This window comes from Plodia interpunctella, chromosome 5, assembly GCF_027563975.2.
Source record: "Plodia interpunctella isolate USDA-ARS_2022_Savannah chromosome 5, ilPloInte3.2, whole genome shotgun sequence".
Lineage (NCBI taxonomy): Eukaryota > Metazoa > Arthropoda > Insecta > Lepidoptera > Pyralidae > Plodia > Plodia interpunctella.
In genome coordinates, this window is record NC_071298.1 from 291,435 (window position 1) to 312,089 (window position 20,655).

Genomic DNA, 20,655 nt, shown 5'->3' on the forward strand with positions numbered 1-20,655 from the left:
ATGAAAGTACTGCTATAATAATTGCGAGCCTGTCTATTGTTAAATTAAGTGTACATAATTATTGTGTAAGTCTTTAATGTGCTTTTTAAATCGTTTCTAAGTTGTGTCAATCCCGATAGATTTCACCCGGCGACGCGGCAACTCACTGAGATAACAAATAGATTACTCACAATCGCCATTAAAGGGATACATAAGGTTTTTACACTAGTTTGCAGACTTGAGTTTCATGCATCTCTCACAGCAATCGAAAACTATTGCAAAGCTTTGATAGAGTACTCTTTGATAGTGTTTCGTTTACGAAAAACTGCATGTAGATATTATACATAATATCATGTAGAATAATATTAGGTATTTCGCGGCCAAGTGTGCGGATACCGAGAGAAAGCTGCGTGCAGTGTAAAGTAGCCCACTTTGACAAATGGGCCCTTCGCGGCTTCGCCACGTCTTCAAGCAAAGTACAATCTTTATACATACCTATACACATTAACGTATTTTGTACATACGTATTTATGTGTTTAAAACATTTTTACAATTCAAAACCACAATCATCAATTTTTTTCTCTCCATCGCCTAGCGACGGGCGTATAGGATATTAAGGTCCGTGTTACACTCGTTATTTACTTTGTCCATTACAATTAGTAAAATCAAAACGAAGAAACTATGAAATAGAAAATTTTTACGTCTTTCTTCCTTTTTGTGCGTGTTGTTCGATTATGTCTCAAAGATATTTAAAAAAAATATATATTTTTTAACATGGTTAATGTAATCGGATACCAAATTAATTAAGTTTACTAACAAACCGACAACGTGGGCAGTCGGATCGTCTTGTTTGAACTATTTATTGCGACGCTCAAAATCTTGCCGCAATTAAGGTGATGTCATCTGAGTTTATGCTGTGTGTGTTATACGAATATTTTTGCGTGGATCATAACACATGTTTATCGAAGAAGGTGCGGTATCAATATCACATGTTTACCTATAGAGTGAAGCCGGTGGCATCATCTAGTGAATCCTTCTAATCTATAATCTAAACAGTACTTTGTGGTCGTTAAAAGTTTCAAATCGATTATTTTGACAATATTTTACTTATTATGCACATTATATAACTATATTTTCTATATAGAAAATATAGTTGTGCCCTTAGGATTTAATAGAGATAATCGGAATAAATACTACCATACTATGTCAATTTAGATCATATACAGTCAATGTAGCTATTACTGAGATCATTAAAACTTTCGCAATGCACCATTCAATTCAAAACGAATTACTTTTCTTTTAATAGTATAGTTATATCTTATAGTATACAGCTAACAACGTGATACAGAACAAAAAGTGACACTAACAGTATGCAAAATTAGGTTTATTAGAGTCATAAGAACAACATTAAGCGTCGCTCGATCAGAACATAACCTGGCCTGGATCCAGCGCGGCTTTTCACTTCCTTACCGAACTTCCTGCGCACGAGCTTCGAATACCAAAAGTTTCCTTATAACTTGAGGCTGTAAGAAGGCTGCACTAAGGTCGCCAGGTTTGTTTAAACTGAGAAACGAAAGACCTTTCCTTGTCGAAACTGCAATTTCTTGTTGGAACTCATCAATGCCATTTCTGTACGTTGACGCTCGTTACATTTGGAAAACTTCTTTTATTTGGAGAAGGTCGATCGATCGGTCGAAAGATATCTCATCTCGGTTTTAAATCGAACGTTATATACAATACATATGAATTAACACAGTTGGATGTAAAGTGGAGAAGAAACAGTAGTAAAGCGGATCCTGGGTTGAAACACTTCGAAGTTGAGGATAAAATCGGTAAAACGGTTAGAAAAAGGGATTTTTGGGTTGGTTTACAACTCCGTTAACTTACGTATAATGTACATACTAGGTACATTTATTTATATACTCTTCTCTACATATACATTATATTGTGGTTATATTGTTAGATTGACAATCTTTCTCTTTGATAAAAAAATAATTTAATATAATGTATTTACTACTAAGCAAGAAAACAGACATGTGTAAACGGCATTTGAGACTTGCAATATAATATCATATCGAAAAGGGTCGTCGTGACCTTAGACAGGGGTTAAAATCCGCTTATTAGATTTACCAACAGCAGACAGCGAAAATTTACAAATTAAACAATATCGAACAACATTTGCCAAAATATTAATAAAATAAGCACATGAAAAATTCATTGCAGTGCGAATCAGGATTCTCCAAAAGCCACAAAGTACAGTCAGCAGCCCAAACGTGAATAAATCACTGAAAATCGCTACTACCGCATGAAGGTCCTTGTAAGGCTACTGTTGCAGTTGACTGTATTAATCAGGGGAGACCAAAGAATAATAAAGACAATGAGCTAGCGTAGCCAAATGAGATAGAACATTTCCCTTCCCGGTCTATAGCGCTCTGTTCCGTTTCTTTGCGTGTATTTTTTACGTTTCTGTTTCTTGTATGAGGGAAACGAAAAATATGACGATGAAAGATATCGTTTTGTCTATCTTCGTAGTGAAATCTGCAGATTTCTGGCTGTCTAGAATTCGAGACATTTTTAGAGTTGGTACAGACAGCATGTCACATGTTACTCGACCTCTATGTGATAGTAATAACGGGCATATTTCAATGAATACTGATGTGTGGTGTTGACTGTACGTGAACTTGCGTCCCTGAGGTCGTTGGCATCCCTGAACTGCTTGAAACCTTGATCTTCATTAGGACTGTTGGGAATTCGCTAAATATATTAGGACGAATCACACAGATTGAGTTAGCCCCAAAGTAAGTTCGGGACTTGTGTTATGCGATACTAACTCAACGATACTATATTTTTATAACAAATACATATATCCGGGCCAATCAGAAAAAGATCATTTTCCATCATGACCCAACCGGGGATCGAACCCGGGACCTCTCGGTTCCGTGACAAGAACTTTGCCACTACGCCACCGAGGTCGTCAAATAAGTATAGCTAAATATATTTTAGAACTAAAATTTAACTAAAATTTGCAAAACCATTGATTGCCAATATTATACATTATTATGACGCCACATGTCAAACACTCCATTGTACGTAATATACTAACGAAACAAACAGATCAGCACGTGAGGAGATAATCCAAGTAAATATTTTTTGCGTGAATCCGAACATAACAACACTTCTTGATTGATATCTTTTTTATCAGATGACGACTCGCGGTAAATATTTACGAGGTAAATGTGTAATTATACGACCTAACTCCGTTAGTCAGTAGAATTAGCATTTGCAAAGTAAGCCTACGCGGTGATTAACTATCTTAATCCTTACCCTGACATATTATCTGTCTGTCTGTTCGCGATAAACTCAAAAACTATTGCACGGATTTTCGTGTGATTTTCACGAATAGACAGTGTGATTCCTAAGGACGGTTTAAGTGTACTTTTTTTTTACCTGAGTGAAGCTAGGACGGGCCGCTAGTCGTTAATAAATAATATAAGCACTGTAAAGTTATTTATAAACTAACTTCAATGCACTGAAGGTCGAATAACGAAGTTGGAAAACTCTAACGTTGAAACGAAATAGGTATTGGTTCAGCGACCCCCCAGTCTCGTCCAATAGCAGATTCTTCACGTAATGCTAAAATAATGTGAGAACAACTATTTATGGGGGGCGAACGACCTCACGTACGCGTCTTATTCCAAAAGAAGTCGAAAAATATTTACAAGTGAGAGATATTAATCACTTAAGATTATTTGGGTTGAATAAAATTATTTCCAAACTTTTTTATGAATAATTTATAAGGCTTATGAATTATTTGATTGATTGGTATAATTTTCCTTTATGTGAGTAAACTTTGGAAAACTATATTGCTTGGAAGATATTAAAACAAGTTTTCTGATAGAAGGAAAAACGCGGTGCCCGTCAAGAAAACATTAACTATGCCAAAATTAATAAATCTGGCGTTTACTGATTTCTTGTCGATTTTCCTGCTACATCATAATGCTGTTTAATGAATTATTAATAGCATAAATTATAAATTAAATATTTACACTTTTGGTAACTGGGAAGTAAACAATATTTATTACAAACAGACAGATGCAAAAATATTGTTAAAATAACTAATTTTTTTACACGTGCCATTTTAATACTATTTATTTATGAAGCGTTTAACTATTAGCTAAAATAAAAATGCATAGAGAAATCGATCAAATCTTGGCAGAGCGGTGGTTCACGTCGGCGCCCGCGCCCGTAACAATATACACTATTGATTGCATCTTGATTGATATTTAAAGCGATTTTTCTCACAATAAATTGCTTAAAATCGAGGTCTCGACGTCTTTAGGTAATACTGCCATCTGCTGGCAACATGTACTCAACTTTTAGCGAACCAAACAGTCTACCACAGGTTTCCTCACGATGTTTCCTATTTCTAGTAGCTGCTATATGATGGGGCCTGTATGTTGGCCTCTTGTACTGTTCTATTTCTCATCTGACCGTTTTCGAGTGTCGGAGCCCAGGCACTTTTCTCCTCCACTTCGCACAGTATACGGCTACCTTATTTGTCAGACCATTGCGCGCATATCATCCTTGATATAGACATAGCCAATAAATACATCTTGTGGCCTCTTGTACACTATATTAATTAATCTCATGTAGCAGTTAGTTACATAGACAACAGGTAACTGGTGATTGACAGGGCAGTCACCCAAACAATGGCACTTTCACTTAGATGCGGTCAACAACCGAGGCCGATCCGATTGCCGTTGCGTCTTGAGGTCTTATGGCTTCGAAAATAAATCCTAACAAGGTGATATTTTATAATCCTGTTCTTCACTTCAATTCTAAAACGGTGATTCGTATTTTATAAGGAAACTATATCGATTAATTAGACATTAAGTACATAATTATATTAGTTACCCGTGATAGTGTAAGATCTAGGGATACCATAAAGCGAGAAGACCATAAGGTTAAAAGTAGAAAGAGTGGAAAAAAATGGGTAAAGAAATACACACGGACACATAAACCCTGAAAACATCATCGTCCGAAGTTTATTATTAATATAATATTTTCAATTCTACTCATTTCCTTGCCATAGATTTTACCTCACTGTACGACACCACCTTTGCCTTGTATTTCATCTATGAATACCCTTCATGGCTTTACTTTCCCTCGTCTGGCTTTGATTTGCCTTCCTATAAACAAAGCACTTATTTTTTCGGCAGTCGTGTAAAGAGTGCCTAAATAGTAACAAAAGCCTATAACGTTAGCAAATCGAAATAATTAACTCGTAAAATAAGGCCAATATTACGAGGTGATCGACCAAGTCAAGATCGTTCGTTGAAATTCATTACTTTTTGATTATACATCTTTATACATTAAAGGGCATCATCATACATCTTTTGTATTATGGATATGATTGTTGAGATATGCATTTTTGGCGAAAATTTACGATTGTTTATATATTGGATAATACAAAATCTTTTATCCGACAGCGAGGAAACGTGAAATTCGCGTGTATCTGGTATGCACGTAATAGTAAGTAGGTCTATAATTTACGCCTTGGGGCGATGTTTCGTGGGAAATTTGGGTTAAAATGTATCCTATATACAATTGTAGGATATATTCTACCCGTGTGCAAAATGTTATTGCAATCGATTCAGTAGATTTTGCGTGTGAAAAACGTTACAAACTCACATGTAAACTATATTAGTGGGATTATTTTTCGATGAGGTCAGACATAGCCGCTGTTGATTTCGAATTAAAAGGTAATTTTTCAAACTCCACTACCTAGTATTTCTGTCTCATCTTCGGATTAGCAGTTGTAGGCATAGTGCGATGACGTAAATTTTCCAAAAAGTTGGCTTCTATCTGTGAACTTATTGGAATGTGAATGAAGGGCGATATTTGACATCGCGCTACAAAATCGCACGTTTAATCAATCTTTTAGTTTTATTATAGATCTTTCATGCCTAAAAACAAGCACATTGTTTTTTATGTCGATGATTGGTTCGGAAGTGAATGAATCTTCCAATCCACGCATCACATAAAGCAGGTTACACAATGTGTCGCGCAACTGGGTCGCTATGAGTGGACGGTTTATGTAACTGCACCCTTACGACAGATGTTTGTTTACCTTTGGAACCACATTGAAATGGTTTTGAGTGTGCGGCATATATTGTTAGGTTTGATCGTGTGGTCATACTAACTGGCTAATAAATAGAAATTAACCTTCTTTACCCAACGTCGTAAAAGTCGTAGATCGTACCGACCGACCACAGTCAATTTCTATAAAAAATATATATCGAATATAAAAAAATCTATATTTTTTTATTTACAGTCGACCGTATACCAATTATTTTGCGCTAATAGGTGTGAATTAGCAATGAACCACCAGTTCAGAACATAGGTAACTAGGTTGATGACAACCTACCCTAAGGTGGGTTGATGTTCTGTTCTGTCTCAGTCTAGTCGATTTGTTCAGTTGCCTCCTGACTGACTTCACACGGGTTACGTTATATATTGAGATATAATGTTATTATTTAGCGTAATTAAGAACATAATTAGTAAAATTAATTAAGTATTGGAGTGTAATGACAGTGTAAGAATTTAATTAATTAATATATTTCGAATTGATGTCGGAAGCAATACCTCAAAAGATGACAATCATGTTATCACAGAATCCGATCCGATCCGATCGACGCCCGGCCAGTTAGCGGGTAGTTATGATGTTATCTCGAGTTTAGGATGTGCCAAGTAGGATGCGGTTTGACTGTATGATGATACAAGTAACAGGAAGCGAGATAGCGTCGAATATTGTATATAATGTGCTTAGAAATTTGTGTACAGAAAACTTCGTAATACGAATGGTTTACAGAAATAATTATCTAATTATTTAGCATCTTTTATTTGTATGAAAATATTTGAAATTTTAACAATTAAAAAAAAACAATAACAATTAAATTCATGAAATTTAACGATAGGAGCGGAGAGTGACACAGACATAAGCTACAGTATGACGCGACCAAACAGCTAATTTAGAATTAAACGTATAAAATATTGTTTGGTTTACGTAAAAAACAACTCTGTCTGTTACTAAAGCGTGTTGCAGCAGGAAGTATAAAAACGCTAATTTCCGTACTAAACTTCGGCGTAAAATATTGAGCAAAATTGTAGTTAATATTCTTTAGTTATTACGAAAAATAAAATTAAAAGCTAATTTTCTTTTATATTGCTGGTTGGTTTCAACAAAAATGATATTTCGTAGAGATGAACTGGCAATAAATTCACCCGTGTGGAAGAACCATTCCGAGTTAGATCTGACAGTAAAACTAAGGTCTTCGCCTCGTAGGAACGCGCCTTTATAACCGTATATCACTAACGTACATATATCACCGGCTGGATACCAACTTACATAAACTCACACTACAGTAACGAGATTTATAGAAGCAGTAGCAAACGATAGATGATTTGAATTTTGAATTTTTGAATTTTAGATGTTCCCTCTGGTATCAAAAAACGGGAATAGTCCCTGTGAAACCTTGCGCTTCTATCAGTTCATCTATTTACGATATAACACTAAATTAAATTAAGTTATTAAAGGTATAACGCTAAATGTTTAAAATTGGTATCCCATTTTCGTTCTAAAATAACTCCTCTTCTTTTTGTCTAATAAACACCAATTCTTTTCATCTCTCGTATATTTACTTTAGTTAACAAACGTTTACGTCGCCACTAACTTAGCTAAATATAAAAAAGTTCGCTCACATTTTGTATCAACAAATGCGTTGCTGGCGTCAACAAATGCAACTTATAAGAATCACCATATAAATCGACGTCTGTGAAGTAATTAATGGCTGCGATGAGCCTTGGAAGTCAGCAGTATAACTTCGTTTTTTAACAATTTATCATAAACGGGGAAAATATTTCATTCTAAGTTCAAAATAAATAATTTGATATTGATACAAAACAACAAGACTAGTTAAAAAATCATGAGATATTCAACAGAATGGATAATAAAATAGCAACCGATCAAATGCCAATAAAACAGTTCTGTTTCATTCAACATAAAGACCTCGACCTAGCAACGAGAAATACAACTAGAAAGAAGTCCCACACGAGCTCAATCCAGCTAATAAAACAGAGGTCGTTAACAATAACACGGACATTGAACAGAACCATTACAAAGTTAGAAGTATTGCTCATAAAATAAACTTGCCCATTGCCCATAAACTTGCCCGTGAAATGTCCGGCTCGTAAAGTCTTGCTATCTGTCATATCAGTGACCTTAAAGGTAAGTAATAATTGTTAACCAATGCCATAAATGTATGGAATTCCTTTCACGGGTAGAAGGAACTTGGAATATGCTATAAGATGCTTTTGGACCGAAAATATTCATGTAAGTGAAAGATTTGGACTTCTTAAATAATCCTATCCTATTGAGGTACAGTTATTTGGAACAGTTATTTTAATTTATCAGCCATTAATATCTAAGTACTGAGAAAAGGCGTCTTCTGTTACTCCAAGACGTTTGAACTTCCATTTTACTACTGAAGAAACGAAACATACAATGGACCCTTTTTATATTTTATGCTCCTGTGTCTGATCTACTAAATATTTACACGTAGTCCGAATACAATCATTTGGGAATTTCGGTGGCAGGTCAGGGAATGTGGAGCAAGGCTTCGTGCTGCTATTGAGGCGATTGCTTTGATGATCGTTACAGACCTGTTTATTGGAGTATTGTTGATGTTAAGACTTAATAAAACAGAAATAACCATATCGAATCCAGCCTTCACTACATTGTTAGTAGTTACATATTCTGACCAGCATTTTTATTAGGTAAACATATCTGAAATTCCTTGCTATATATGACTATTTCTCAATTACACGTCTACTGCTGAACTGATTTTAATGAACAATGAATAACGGAATCTTTTGTTGTTGTGTCCTTAATAAACAAATTATTGATGAAAAACGTAATTGTTTGTTCCGGAAATTGTGATCTTCCAAAAATGGCCAATTTGCATATCTCATTATACATTCCTTGCAAATCCTTATTTGGTGTGAGTCCGTACATTTGATAAGATCTTCTTAGAAAATCTCCTAATTATAATGATTCACTGGGATGTTCAGAGATCAAAATATAAGTATAACGCAATCAATCAATTATAAATTAATGATTTATCTGCAATAGAAACTTAAAATATATGTATGTATTGTCAGACAATATGCTGCCAATATAATCTTTTCTGCCTTTTCTGCCTATGCCTTTAATGTTGGAACTGAATATGGTAACTACGTTATATACTATTTAATATTAAGTACATAGGTATTACAGAAAGAGGATCAAAACATACCGGCAAACTTTTTCCATTAAAAACTTGTATCGAAACACCATTTTTCATTTTACTGGATCAAACAGTTTGTGTGGGAAGTCAATTATGTTTTCATAATTCGATATATTTATCGGGAGAAGTTGTTCCGTTTGTATTAGCAGTTTAATCTTCTCTTAGTTACTTCACTTCACAGAGACATTATATTTGTTCTTCTTCTTCATCCCTTATCCCACTTCATTTGAGTTGCACTCGCGCTAGTAAACTCTGCTGCGAATTGTCCAAACATATTATATTTTGCTTATTATGTATATATATTTTTTTTAATTCGAGAGAAAATTCCACGGAATATCTTGTTGATGTCTATAAATTGAAACTACTTATCCATTTACCCATACATATTATCCCATAGTTGTATACTCCATATAAACCAATCAACCCTGTAGAGTTACGCAACTCTGTCACGTTTTCGTTATTGTTGTAAACTTGAAAACTAATTGTGGTGGAACATTATATGGTCACGTAAGGATCTGGTTCAATTTCAATAGCACAGATACGTAATGGACTATATGGTTTTGCATCATCTAATAATATAGACATAACAATAACAACAAATATTGTATGTGTAACAAATGTGATGACTTGTCCTTGTTGAAAAAGTGTGATGATAAATGTCTTTCTAGCACATGGAGCAGCTGCAGTCCCCTTAGCGCGTCTGTCTGTACGAACGCGATAAAATCCAAAGCTACCTAAAGGATTTTTGTTGGTCTAACCAATAGATAGTGTTATTCCAAAGTAAGGTTTAGGTGTATTATTGTATTACCTATGTTTTTAACCAAGCGAAGCCCGGAAGGGTCACTAGTTGTTGACAAAGTGAACATAGAATTATACTGTACGAATGATAAAAATCTGACGACCGAATCTCGAAATTCGACAATAAAAAACCTTCAACTTCACTTGATTACCTACCATTCGCCATGGGATAACAAAAGATGATCGAATTCCGGGAATCTCTCTCGGGTCATTGCCCCCGCTGGAGCACCCCTGTTCTAGGCCAGTGAACCCGAACGTATTTACTTGACAAGTGTCACTCTTAGCCGAATTGCTTTATGGATGAGTGAAACATGTAGGTATATACGCGATGGGTCCTAAAGTGTTTATGTTTGCATTCAATTTGAATAATTTGTTATTTACCTACCTATGTCCTACTTTACCGTGACAGATGTTCAAATAAATATGGAATTTAGTATCCTTTTCTGTCTATGCCCTTTCTGTTGAAACTGAATATGATAACTACGTTATATACTACCTAGGTATTACAGAAAGAGGATCAAAACATAGTACCGACAAACTTTTTCCATTAAAGAAACACCTTGTAGAAGAGTGACGCCTGATATATTCTCAGAGCAATATTGATTTCCTTCCAAATAATCGTAACAAAATAATTAGGTATCCACACAGTCATGCAAAAATATATGTTTTTAATTAATTTGACAGTCTACTCTTTATGAAAACAACTATTTGTCACAAAAACTTACAATGGCCATGGAATTAGTAGGACTAATTCCATGAACACGAAACAGTGTTATTGCTGTTTAGTCGAGTTCGCCAATCATCGTGACTTTGAAATTATGACAGTATTCCCTTAATAACTCCTCAGAAGACTTGTTTCAATCAACATATTGCACAGCCAACAGCACAAACTAGACATCATATTCATAGCAAATTCGGCTCTTTTAACGCCGCATAAGAGCCCATTGTTGCGTACATAACATGCAGTCGACTGTACAGTGAGAATATCAATCTTGTAGCTTACCTTGATGCAGCCAACGCAGAATGCTGAATAAATTTAAAAGGAAACATTTTCGTACACTCTCAAACAAGAGTGTCAGAAATAATATACTAAACAGTACAGTAAATACCCTGATAGGTGTAATTTTTTGCACGAAGTAGGTACCTATTTAACATTGTTGAATTTATTATTTTTAAACTATCTTTGAGGTGCCGTCTTTTATAAGTTTTACTTTTAGCTTATGTCAACTTCTAGACTTGTTAATATATTACTCACCTTTGTGCTCAAAGATGAACATTCAACTGTCTGTTTCTCTATTCCAGGTGAGAGCTGCATAGAGAAGCCACTAGCGACGCTCTGGCGCAACTACCAGCAGTCCACCAAGCCCGACGTGGTGATGAAGCTCTCCGTCACCAACTCCGGCCTCAAGGGCTTCACCAAAGAACACGGCCTCACCGAGTACTGGTCCCATCGCATCACCTACTGCGCCAGTCCCCCCCACTACCCGAAACTCTTCTGCTGGGTCTACCGCCACGAGGGCAAGAAGCTCAAGCACGAGCTCCGATGCCATGCCGTACTCTGCACCAAAGAAAATGTATCAAAGAAAATCACAGAGGAACTTCAGATTAAATTGAAGCAAGCGTTAGTGGAATTTAAAAAGGACAGAATCTCTAAACAAAACGCTAGGCTCAGCCTCGCCAACAGTGTTTACGATAATCCAAGCATGCCGAGGAGGAAAATCCTTCTAAGCGTTGGGTCGACTAACTATCGACCGCCTCTAGAAAGGTCTAAGTCTGCGCCCAAATTAGGTGCCATTGAAGAACTATGCTCCGAAGAAGATGAAGAAGAAGCAGAAATGAATTCGAAGCAAAGTGTTGAGTCTTGGACGAGAAAAACAAGCGAAGGTAGCATGGGTGATGTGTTTTATAACAGCCACGCTCTCGACAGGCGAAGGCCGGATATGAAGTCACCGCGCAAGCTGTCTTGCCCCGAAGGTGTCATGAGCAGGACCCGAACAGTTTCTGAAGGCAGTTCAGAAACTGTTTCGGACAAATTGATCGAACTCCTAGTACAGGAGACTAAAAAGAATAAAAACGAAAACGAAACTAGTCACGAGAATATGGAATCTAGATTGGAAGCTATCGCGGAATCGAACGAACTGACCGAAGCGGCTGAGAAAAACTTGCAACTGCTGTCTCAAAGTAACTTCCTCGTCACGGACAGCGACGATGGATCTGTTTCTTCAGGCTGCGAGACCGCCAGCACGGTCACCTCTGATACCGAACCATCCTCGCTTCCCTCGAACTTCCCTCAGGAAGAACAGAAGGACCCCTCCGAAAGTGAAGACGACGCGCCTGTGTTTACCAGGTTGCAGAGTTTTGAGCGCACTCCTATTAGAGGCAGCAATAGAAGTTGTTTGAGTGGAAACCATAATTCAGCCGCTGAGGAAGTGAATCATGTGCCAATAGGGGAGAAGAATGCTTTTCGTCGAAGGTCGACGTACCCGCCGTTGGGGATCGATCCCAGTATTCTCAATTTCGAACCTATGATCGAGAACTTGACTGATGTGGACAGCCTGACCTCCAGCACGGAGACGGAGGTGTTCAAAGGTGCTGGCGACAACGACAGCGCCTGCAGCGACGAGTCGGGGTATTCTGAACTGATTGACAATGGTAAAGAGAGTATTATTGGGAACACTATTATGGTCTAGAGAATATATTTATTTATGCACTCGAACGTAACCACTAAATTGGGTAGACGCTTAAGTGTTGTGTAGTTTTTCACGTCGTTTTCTAGAAAATAAGAAATAACCATAAAGACTCCCTTGATGTGCATTATTTGTGTTGCTGAATTTTTAAAAGTGGTTTTATGGTTTCTGAAAGATTTCAATAGATTTTCTATTTTCAGCTCCTAGAGCATTAACAGGTGTACTTTATACGGATTTTGATGTTAATATTTCACTCGTAAACTTATCCGGGTATAGTGTGGCAATAACGTACGTGACTATTGCAACTGTATATACATTGGATTAATATATTAAAGGCACACTCGTAGCTTAAATTTACGGAAATACTTATACTAATTTGTAAATAACAGGGTACATAATGTACTTGATCCAGTTGACGTATTATTATTTTAGGTGTTTGTAAATAACTAGTTTAAAAGCCTATGTGAAATTTGAAAGAGATTTTATTGTATATATTGTTTGCTACATTTGGTGTCCGTCAAAATGGTTAGTCAAATATATGGATATGGATATCATCATCAATACAAAACACTATTAGTTTTGCATAAAATATGGGTTAAAGTAACAAATTTTAAGTTGTATCAATCATATAAAATCTGCCTGAAAAATATTACATATTTAAAATTATCACAATCCTAGATAATTCTTAATTATTTTACGATTAGCTATCTCCTTTTAGGCACCCAAGTATTAAATAAGAGCGAGATGCACAAGTCGATAAGGTGATTAACTAATTTTATCTAATGACATACTACCTACGCTGTCTGCTTCAATTTTGTGTAAATTTATTTATTGTTGAAAATAATGAGATTTTTCTAAAATCAACTTGGTTTGGGCTAATTGAATGTGAGGTCCAAAACAAAAATAAAAATAAAATGATACGTATTTGTCAACAGATTAGAAAAATGTCAACTCATTGCCAATAAAACATAACCAATGACAACAGAACATAATGGCTGATCTTTAAGTCATGGAATTAGTAGGTACTCCGTACAACTTACAAACACCATGGTTTAAGTAAACTCGACGTGTAACCTTTTTGACAAATAAATCGTTAGTAAATATGATTGAAGCATTTTGTATAAATATCATTTAACTATCAACCAACCATTTTGACGGCCATATTGTTGCCCCTTTGTTGGTATTTATTAGTTGGTCTGCTGGTACTTACATTCCACGTCGCTTCATCAGGCCACCGCCAATGTTGTAGAAGATATTTTTCAATAAAAAGTAGAATCATTCATACTTGTTTCCTTTGTTCCCTTCACAAGAAAATATACAATAAATTATATCATACCTAAATGTCATGCACATACATGCCTGCATAATTAGATACATTAGTAGGTATTACTTACGCTTAATTAAATCTACAGAAAATGGATTTTATTTTCAGGTGAGTAAGAAACTGAAATGTTTTAAGTTACTTTATTACACAATATAATAGTGTAAACAAAAACTTAACAGTGTTAACAGGAATAATTAAAAAGTATAGGTAGATTTAAATGTAAACAAGGATATTCAACTCTGAGGCTCGAGATAAAAAAAAAGGAATATAATTAGGTACATCATTCCAGTGTACGTAAAATGAACTCGCGGTTAACACTATGTTAACATGTCTAGATCATGCGTTGTTTTTGAAAAAAAAAATAGGTAGGTACCTACTACAGAGCCAAGTACATAATTTAATGAAAAGAAATTCTAAATGGCAATGCGCAAATTACATGTAACTAGCTTACAAATGATAAAAACTTTGCAACGATATAAAGAAAGCTGACGAATATGACTTTGAAATCAGCCTATTGGAAACATTGAGGAGGCTATTGCTCAAAGTAGTGGGGACTAATAGTTAAAATAAAACATGACAAGCGATGGTCAAACGGTCTTGCCGTATGTTCCCGGGTGCGCCACGCGTGACGGAGCACCTGTGTTAGAAGGGGTGCCGGTCACTGGTTGGTTTATAATTCGGAAAAAAAATTTTTGATGATGATTATTAGAAGAAAAACGAAGATTTCAAATGTTAAATCAAATTTTGTTTTAATAACCTTATGTTATGATACCAGTTTGGAAATCAAGGACATAATATGATAGATTGAGTTTGTACCACGAAAATATGTAAGTACCTCAAGAGGGCAGGTGTACCTACTTTCTGTAAAATAAGTTATAATAACAATAAGTACCCAGTAACGTAGACATGTGTAGCTGTAATAACTGGCAGGTACCTACTGGTATGTTAAACAGCTAAATTAATAAACATTTTATTTTCGAATTATCGTGTTTTAAAAGTCTTTGAACTATTCTTTTTCAACTTTTATATTTTTAAATTTACCTATTTGTCTTTGTACCTAAAAAGTTCTTAAAATATCACCTATTATTCGCTTTGATACCTATAAAGAATAAAATTTATAAAACATAACATGTGTAAATAAAATTGAATAATAGTTATGTGCAATCTTTCCGTGAAGCGAATGATTAGTTGACGCAATCGGCAGATAGAAAGCATCCGACTGATATTTTCAAAATTACTGCGCAAGCGATGGTGGTGTAATGGTCAGCATAGTTGCCTTCCAAGCAGTTGATCCGGGTTCGATTCCCGGCCATCGCACACTTTTTTGTTGCTTTTTACATTTTTTCTAATTTTTTGCTCTTATATATTTTTTTCAAAATGACCTATTGTTTTAGACATGATCATGCTTCGAGTTGAGGATGTGGAAAATACGGATCTCGATTATGTATTTCAAACGCATATGCAATACTAGAAAACCAGCCAAATTTGATCAAAAGCGTGAAATAATCTAAATAATCACCATTGGATTCATTGTATTAGTTTATACAATATATTCAAATTTTTCACCAAACCAATTTCTTAATGTAATAAGTCAGTGGAATCAATGCTCTCTTGGCCGGTAAACGGGGTCGAACCAGGTCGTCTCCACGGTGACAGAGCCACAACATCTGAGCCTATGAAATATGTATGAGAATCATATATCTTACTTGCCGGTTGGAGTGCATACAGTTTGAGAAGATGACTTTGACAGGAGAGTGACTTGGATAGAGGAGTGACTGAATTTCCCAATTCTGGTAGAACATTTATTTGACATTTACCTAAGTACAAATGTTTATTTGTTAACTTTTTATTGAATGAAGATAACATATTATATTATACAAAGTAAAGCTGTAAAAAACAAATGGGTACAAATGTAGATTTATCCGAGAAATAGAATTTTTCCAGTCAACCTAAGTAATCATTAATCATAATTAGTTTAACAACTTCATTATACTTTGTTATAGGTGGTTTAAAGAAGCTAGGGTTGTGGGCTGGGTCATGTGTCAAGTCAACTAAAAAATAGATAAAAATATAACTATATAAATTGTAATGAGTAGTGACTCGCCTTACCACGTATAAAGTATGGGTTTTTGTTGGCGGTACTTGTGTTTTTCATATAAAAATATTGTAACATAAATAAAGAAATATAAAAAAAAAAAACAAAAATAATAGAAAAACAAATAATGCTCCTCGTACTTCGTAAAAGTAACTGTAGCATTATTTTACTTTTTATTAACTCCCAATGTGGTTTTCCATGGGATACTTGGGATGAAATTATAGTTCAGCATGTTAAAATTAAATGATAAACCGCAAAATTTTGCAATTGTAGAGCAAAAAGCCAACATCACGTGGTGTTCCCAGGCGGTCACCCATCCAAGTACTGACCACGCCCGACGTTGCTTAACTTCGGTGATCGGACGAGAACCGGTGTTTTCAACGTGGTATGGACGTTGGCGATCGTATAAAGGAAATACAGGTACAAGTTCTAAATAGGTACATAAAGAAGAGAAGGGTTTGGTCATGGAAGACCACAAATACATAATGCCGACCACGATTACATAAGATTCCTTTCAAAACATACCTAGGTACTCAGCTTTGTGCTGCTTTGTTTGATTATAAAAAAAACTTTTTCATCCGATTTCTTTTTAGCCTCGAAAAGAAGAAGCCTTTTAATAGAAATGAGTAAATTATATTTACACTGTTATCTCGTGTACATAAATAAATAAAGAAGATAAACCAAACCTACAGCGAAAATGTGAGAGGTATGTATGTAAATATTAATATAAAATGGATGATTTTAAAAAGTCCCGCTGATACTGTACAGACGAGACAATAAAGACAGAATAACTGTGTAGATAATGTTACAAATCATAAATTAAAAACAAAAGGTGTGCAAAATATTTCATAAAATGTGGCAGGAAACGCGCTCGCCGCATCGGGGATTAGCTTTATTTTAGCCACAAAATCTGACTATATCTGCTTAATGTATGACTTATCTGATAGGTACATTTGCTAATTTCCTATTTTTTGTGCCGCGGTCATTAGCACAATTTTAAATCATTGTATTCTTTTAAATTTAATTACCATTGTTTAAGTTACGTGCATGCATGAAGAGTGTGATGAGTATAGAGGAAGCGAATGAGATTTTTCAGGATCTTTAAAGTGGGAATCTCTAGTCCCAGAATATGGACAGGTGATGTATTGTACTTGCCTAGTTACACTTCGAAAACGTATTGTCGGGACGTTTATCTAGTTTTTTCAAATTAAGTTTGTACTCTAGTAACAATAAATTATTTTAAAACAACAGACTTATTTAGGCATTGTAAAGTTATATAAATATATATGATAAAATTAAAATGGAAATTGTGTGTGAAAACCAGAAACAAATAACTCTCTTAAAAGTTAAAACTAGAAGCTTGAGCTTGCGGAACTTAACATACCGACCTAGATATACCCGGTAAAATTATGTGGGAGTATTTTCTGCCATCTATTGATCAACTAACAATATTTGTGAGAAAATAATTAATTTAGAAACCAGTACCAAATGTAAATTAATGCTTAAGAACTAAGTATATATTAACTGTGTAAAATTGTAATGAATAGTGACTCGCCTTACCACGTATAAACCTATAAGTTTTTGTTGGTGGTACTTGTGTTTTTCATATAAAAATATTGTAACATAAATAAAGAAACATAAAAAAAAGGACAGAAAAACAAATAATGGTCCTCGTACTTCGTAAAAGTACCTGTACCATTATTTTGCTCTTTATTAACTCCCCAATGTGGTTTTCCATGGGATACTTGGGACAAAATTATAGTTAAGCATGTTAAAATTAAATGACAAACCGCAAAAATTTGCAATTGTGAGCAAAAAGCCAACATCACGTGGTGTTCCCAGGCGGTCACCCATCCAAGTACTGACCACGCCCGACGTTGCTTAACTTCGGTGATCGGACGAGAACCGGTGTTTTCAACGTGGTATGGACGTTGGCACTCAAATGGAAGAAATACATGTACAAGTATGCACATTGTCATTTTGAATTTATGATTTACTGCTTTAATGAACTGTAATTATATAATTATATTTTTCAAATGTTAGCTATTGCACAATTACAATATAATTTGTGAATAATAAATTCTTTATCCGGAATAATAATAAATTTTGCTTTAACGCCCTCTATCGGACAAGTCACAAACTCTTTAGCAAAAATTATAGCGCCATTTCGAGTTTTATGTGCAAACTATAAAAAGCACAGTCAATCATAATTTCGACATACATAGTTTTAGTACTACAACAATTACATAGATGGAGTAACTATGGGTGTTTTGAAAAAGAATGGCTGGCAGCCTTCATACAAAAATGTACTCATGTCGGCTACACACTACATGTAGGTTTCACACTATCTCCGAATTCGGACAGATCACGCGAGTCCACGAACATTACGTAGTTTTTAAATGAGCTTTTATTAACCGCAAGGAAGAACCATCAATGTATGCGGAATCCACTAAATTTTGGCATGCATTATCTACCAGTGTTACCAACCAACCTACCAACTTGGATAAAAACTGAAATATAATTATTTTATAGAATTGCATTTATCATTCTATCATAATTAGCACAGTACCCTAGTAATAATTATTCTATAATCAGCACAGACATTATAAGTACTTAGAACATCAAGTTACGCTTCTATGTCTGTGCCAATTAGCCACTTTTTTTTAAAGCTCCGCACTTTCGACCCGACTCGTACTTATTCGTTTTTTTTTCCATTTCGATTGTTTCTTGAACGGTGGAATTTCTGAGCACCGTCAACAGGTAATCGATTCTACAGTAGCAGATCATCAAAGAAGTCGACTAAACTAAAATGAGTAACGCTTGACTCACAATTAAAAGACAGGTGACTCGATAGTTTGAAAAACTTTTGCCAATAACGCCCCACTGTGCACAATACGACCGAACAATGCTCAACCAAAATATTTACCTTCGCTACTGCATCTACACGTAATTTAAAAAAAAAACTTTTAAGAAAAAACCTTTAGTTGGCTTTTATCTGTCATTCCATACACTTGTTTTTATTTATAACTACTTTGTGATTGTACAATCCAGTAGCACCTTGCGTTCCTGGAAGCTTTTAAAGGTAACCGTGTAACTGAGCTTTTGTGAAGCTTAGAACAAAGCCAGATGGATACCTGTCACTCTTATGTCTAGTTTCTTGTATCATAAATATTTAAGCCTTTATATTAGAAGGTTTCGTTTTGCAGTATCCAAGAATCTTATTAACGTTGTCTTGAATTTGACAGAATTAACTCTAAAAGTAAGGTTTAAAAAGTTGAGAATTGCCATATCTGTGGCACTCCATGTTGCGACTAGCAACATTAAGTTTATTATTTACTACTGGCAACATTGTATTGTATCGCCCTTCTTCTTCCTGCAATTTTAATTCTCCACAGCGACGAACCTAAGCCAGCACCACAAAACACAGTCCAATAACTAACCGAACACTCCATCAAAAACTGAAAGCTCATTTTCCTCCGTTATTGCTCCGTTGCGACGACGCAGCACGTTTTAGTTACGTTGTTTTCTATAAGTTTTGCCACTGCCAGAAAGGTTATATACCAGAAACCTTTATCTAGTACCTAAATGTTTATTTTACTTGTATTATGTGCTAAATATAGCTTTCGAGTTTCGCAAATCCGTGTATTCTATGCCTAATCAAAATTAACTCATCTCGTTCTGTTTGAACGCATAATATTACATTGTATTAAACTATAATATAACTGATGATAAAGATATTTTTGGGTAAATTTATTTTTATTAGTCCTACAACTGTGTACAATCACGGAAGTCACTACTATTTAAATGTTCACCGGTGTCTCGTCTCTCTCCATTTGACTTAAATCTCTCAAACAAAATATTAAACAGCAATAAATCACTTCGAAGCCTTCAAACTGACTATTGTACGATTTCCGAGATAATGGCTACGTGACAAACACACACTGCGCAAACAAGCCCAGACGCCGATGGTGTGGCGAATCGCACCTCCCACGCGCAACGTGGAAGTGAACAAGTCTGAATCAAACTTGCGCAAAATTTGTATCTTCATTGTAAAGACTGGTACTCCGTGGCCCACTGCTGGGAATAGGTAAATCTATACAATTTTATTCTATTAATATCTCTTTCTCATCTCTCTTGTTTCCGGTTGCATTCTCGACTGTGACATCCCGAAGCCCAGTGACTGCGTAAAAAAATAAACTTTAAAATATTCTGAAGCCGAATTCTTATTTATTATTTATTTATATATTTATTATCATATTCAATAAACAATAATACTATATTATAGAATTCGCCGATGTCGTATAAAGAGCACAAAGATATACCATACCTTCACTCCTGTGGTGGAAGGTGTTATTGTGAAGTATTCGTAAAAATGGGGGGTACAGAGGGGGGATGGACCTTTCTTTCCTCACTTAATGGACGCGCTCC

At 35.3% G+C, this 20,655-nt stretch overlaps 1 protein-coding gene and 3 non-coding genes across 4 annotated transcripts in view; 2 read left to right on the forward strand and 2 right to left on the reverse strand.

Annotated features, from left to right (window-relative positions):
- LOC128669759 (uncharacterized protein) overlaps window positions 1–14,088 on the forward strand; it is a 77,803-nt gene extending 63,715 nt beyond the window's left edge. The window contains exon 3 of the mRNA XM_053744840.2: window positions 11,424–14,088. Within this exon, the coding sequence (XP_053600815.1) occupies window positions 11,424–12,811 (1,388 nt within the window). The 3' untranslated portion in view covers window positions 12,812–14,088. The remainder of the gene's footprint in view (window positions 1–11,423) is intronic.
- Window positions 14,089–15,377: 1,289 nt separating this feature from the next.
- TRNAG-UCC (transfer RNA glycine (anticodon UCC)) lies at window positions 15,378–15,449 on the forward strand. Its single transcript has one exon. It is a non-coding gene; the product is annotated as a tRNA-Gly (tRNA).
- A 1,058-nt stretch (window positions 15,450–16,507) lies between these two features.
- Window positions 16,508–16,626, reverse strand: LOC128670447 (5S ribosomal RNA). Its single transcript, XR_008404764.1, has one exon. It is a non-coding gene; the product is annotated as a 5S ribosomal RNA (ribosomal RNA).
- A 1,418-nt stretch (window positions 16,627–18,044) lies between these two features.
- LOC128670451 (5S ribosomal RNA) lies at window positions 18,045–18,163 on the reverse strand. The gene has a single exon (XR_008404767.1). It is a non-coding gene; the product is annotated as a 5S ribosomal RNA (ribosomal RNA).
- Between the last annotated feature and the right edge of the window lie 2,492 nt (window positions 18,164–20,655).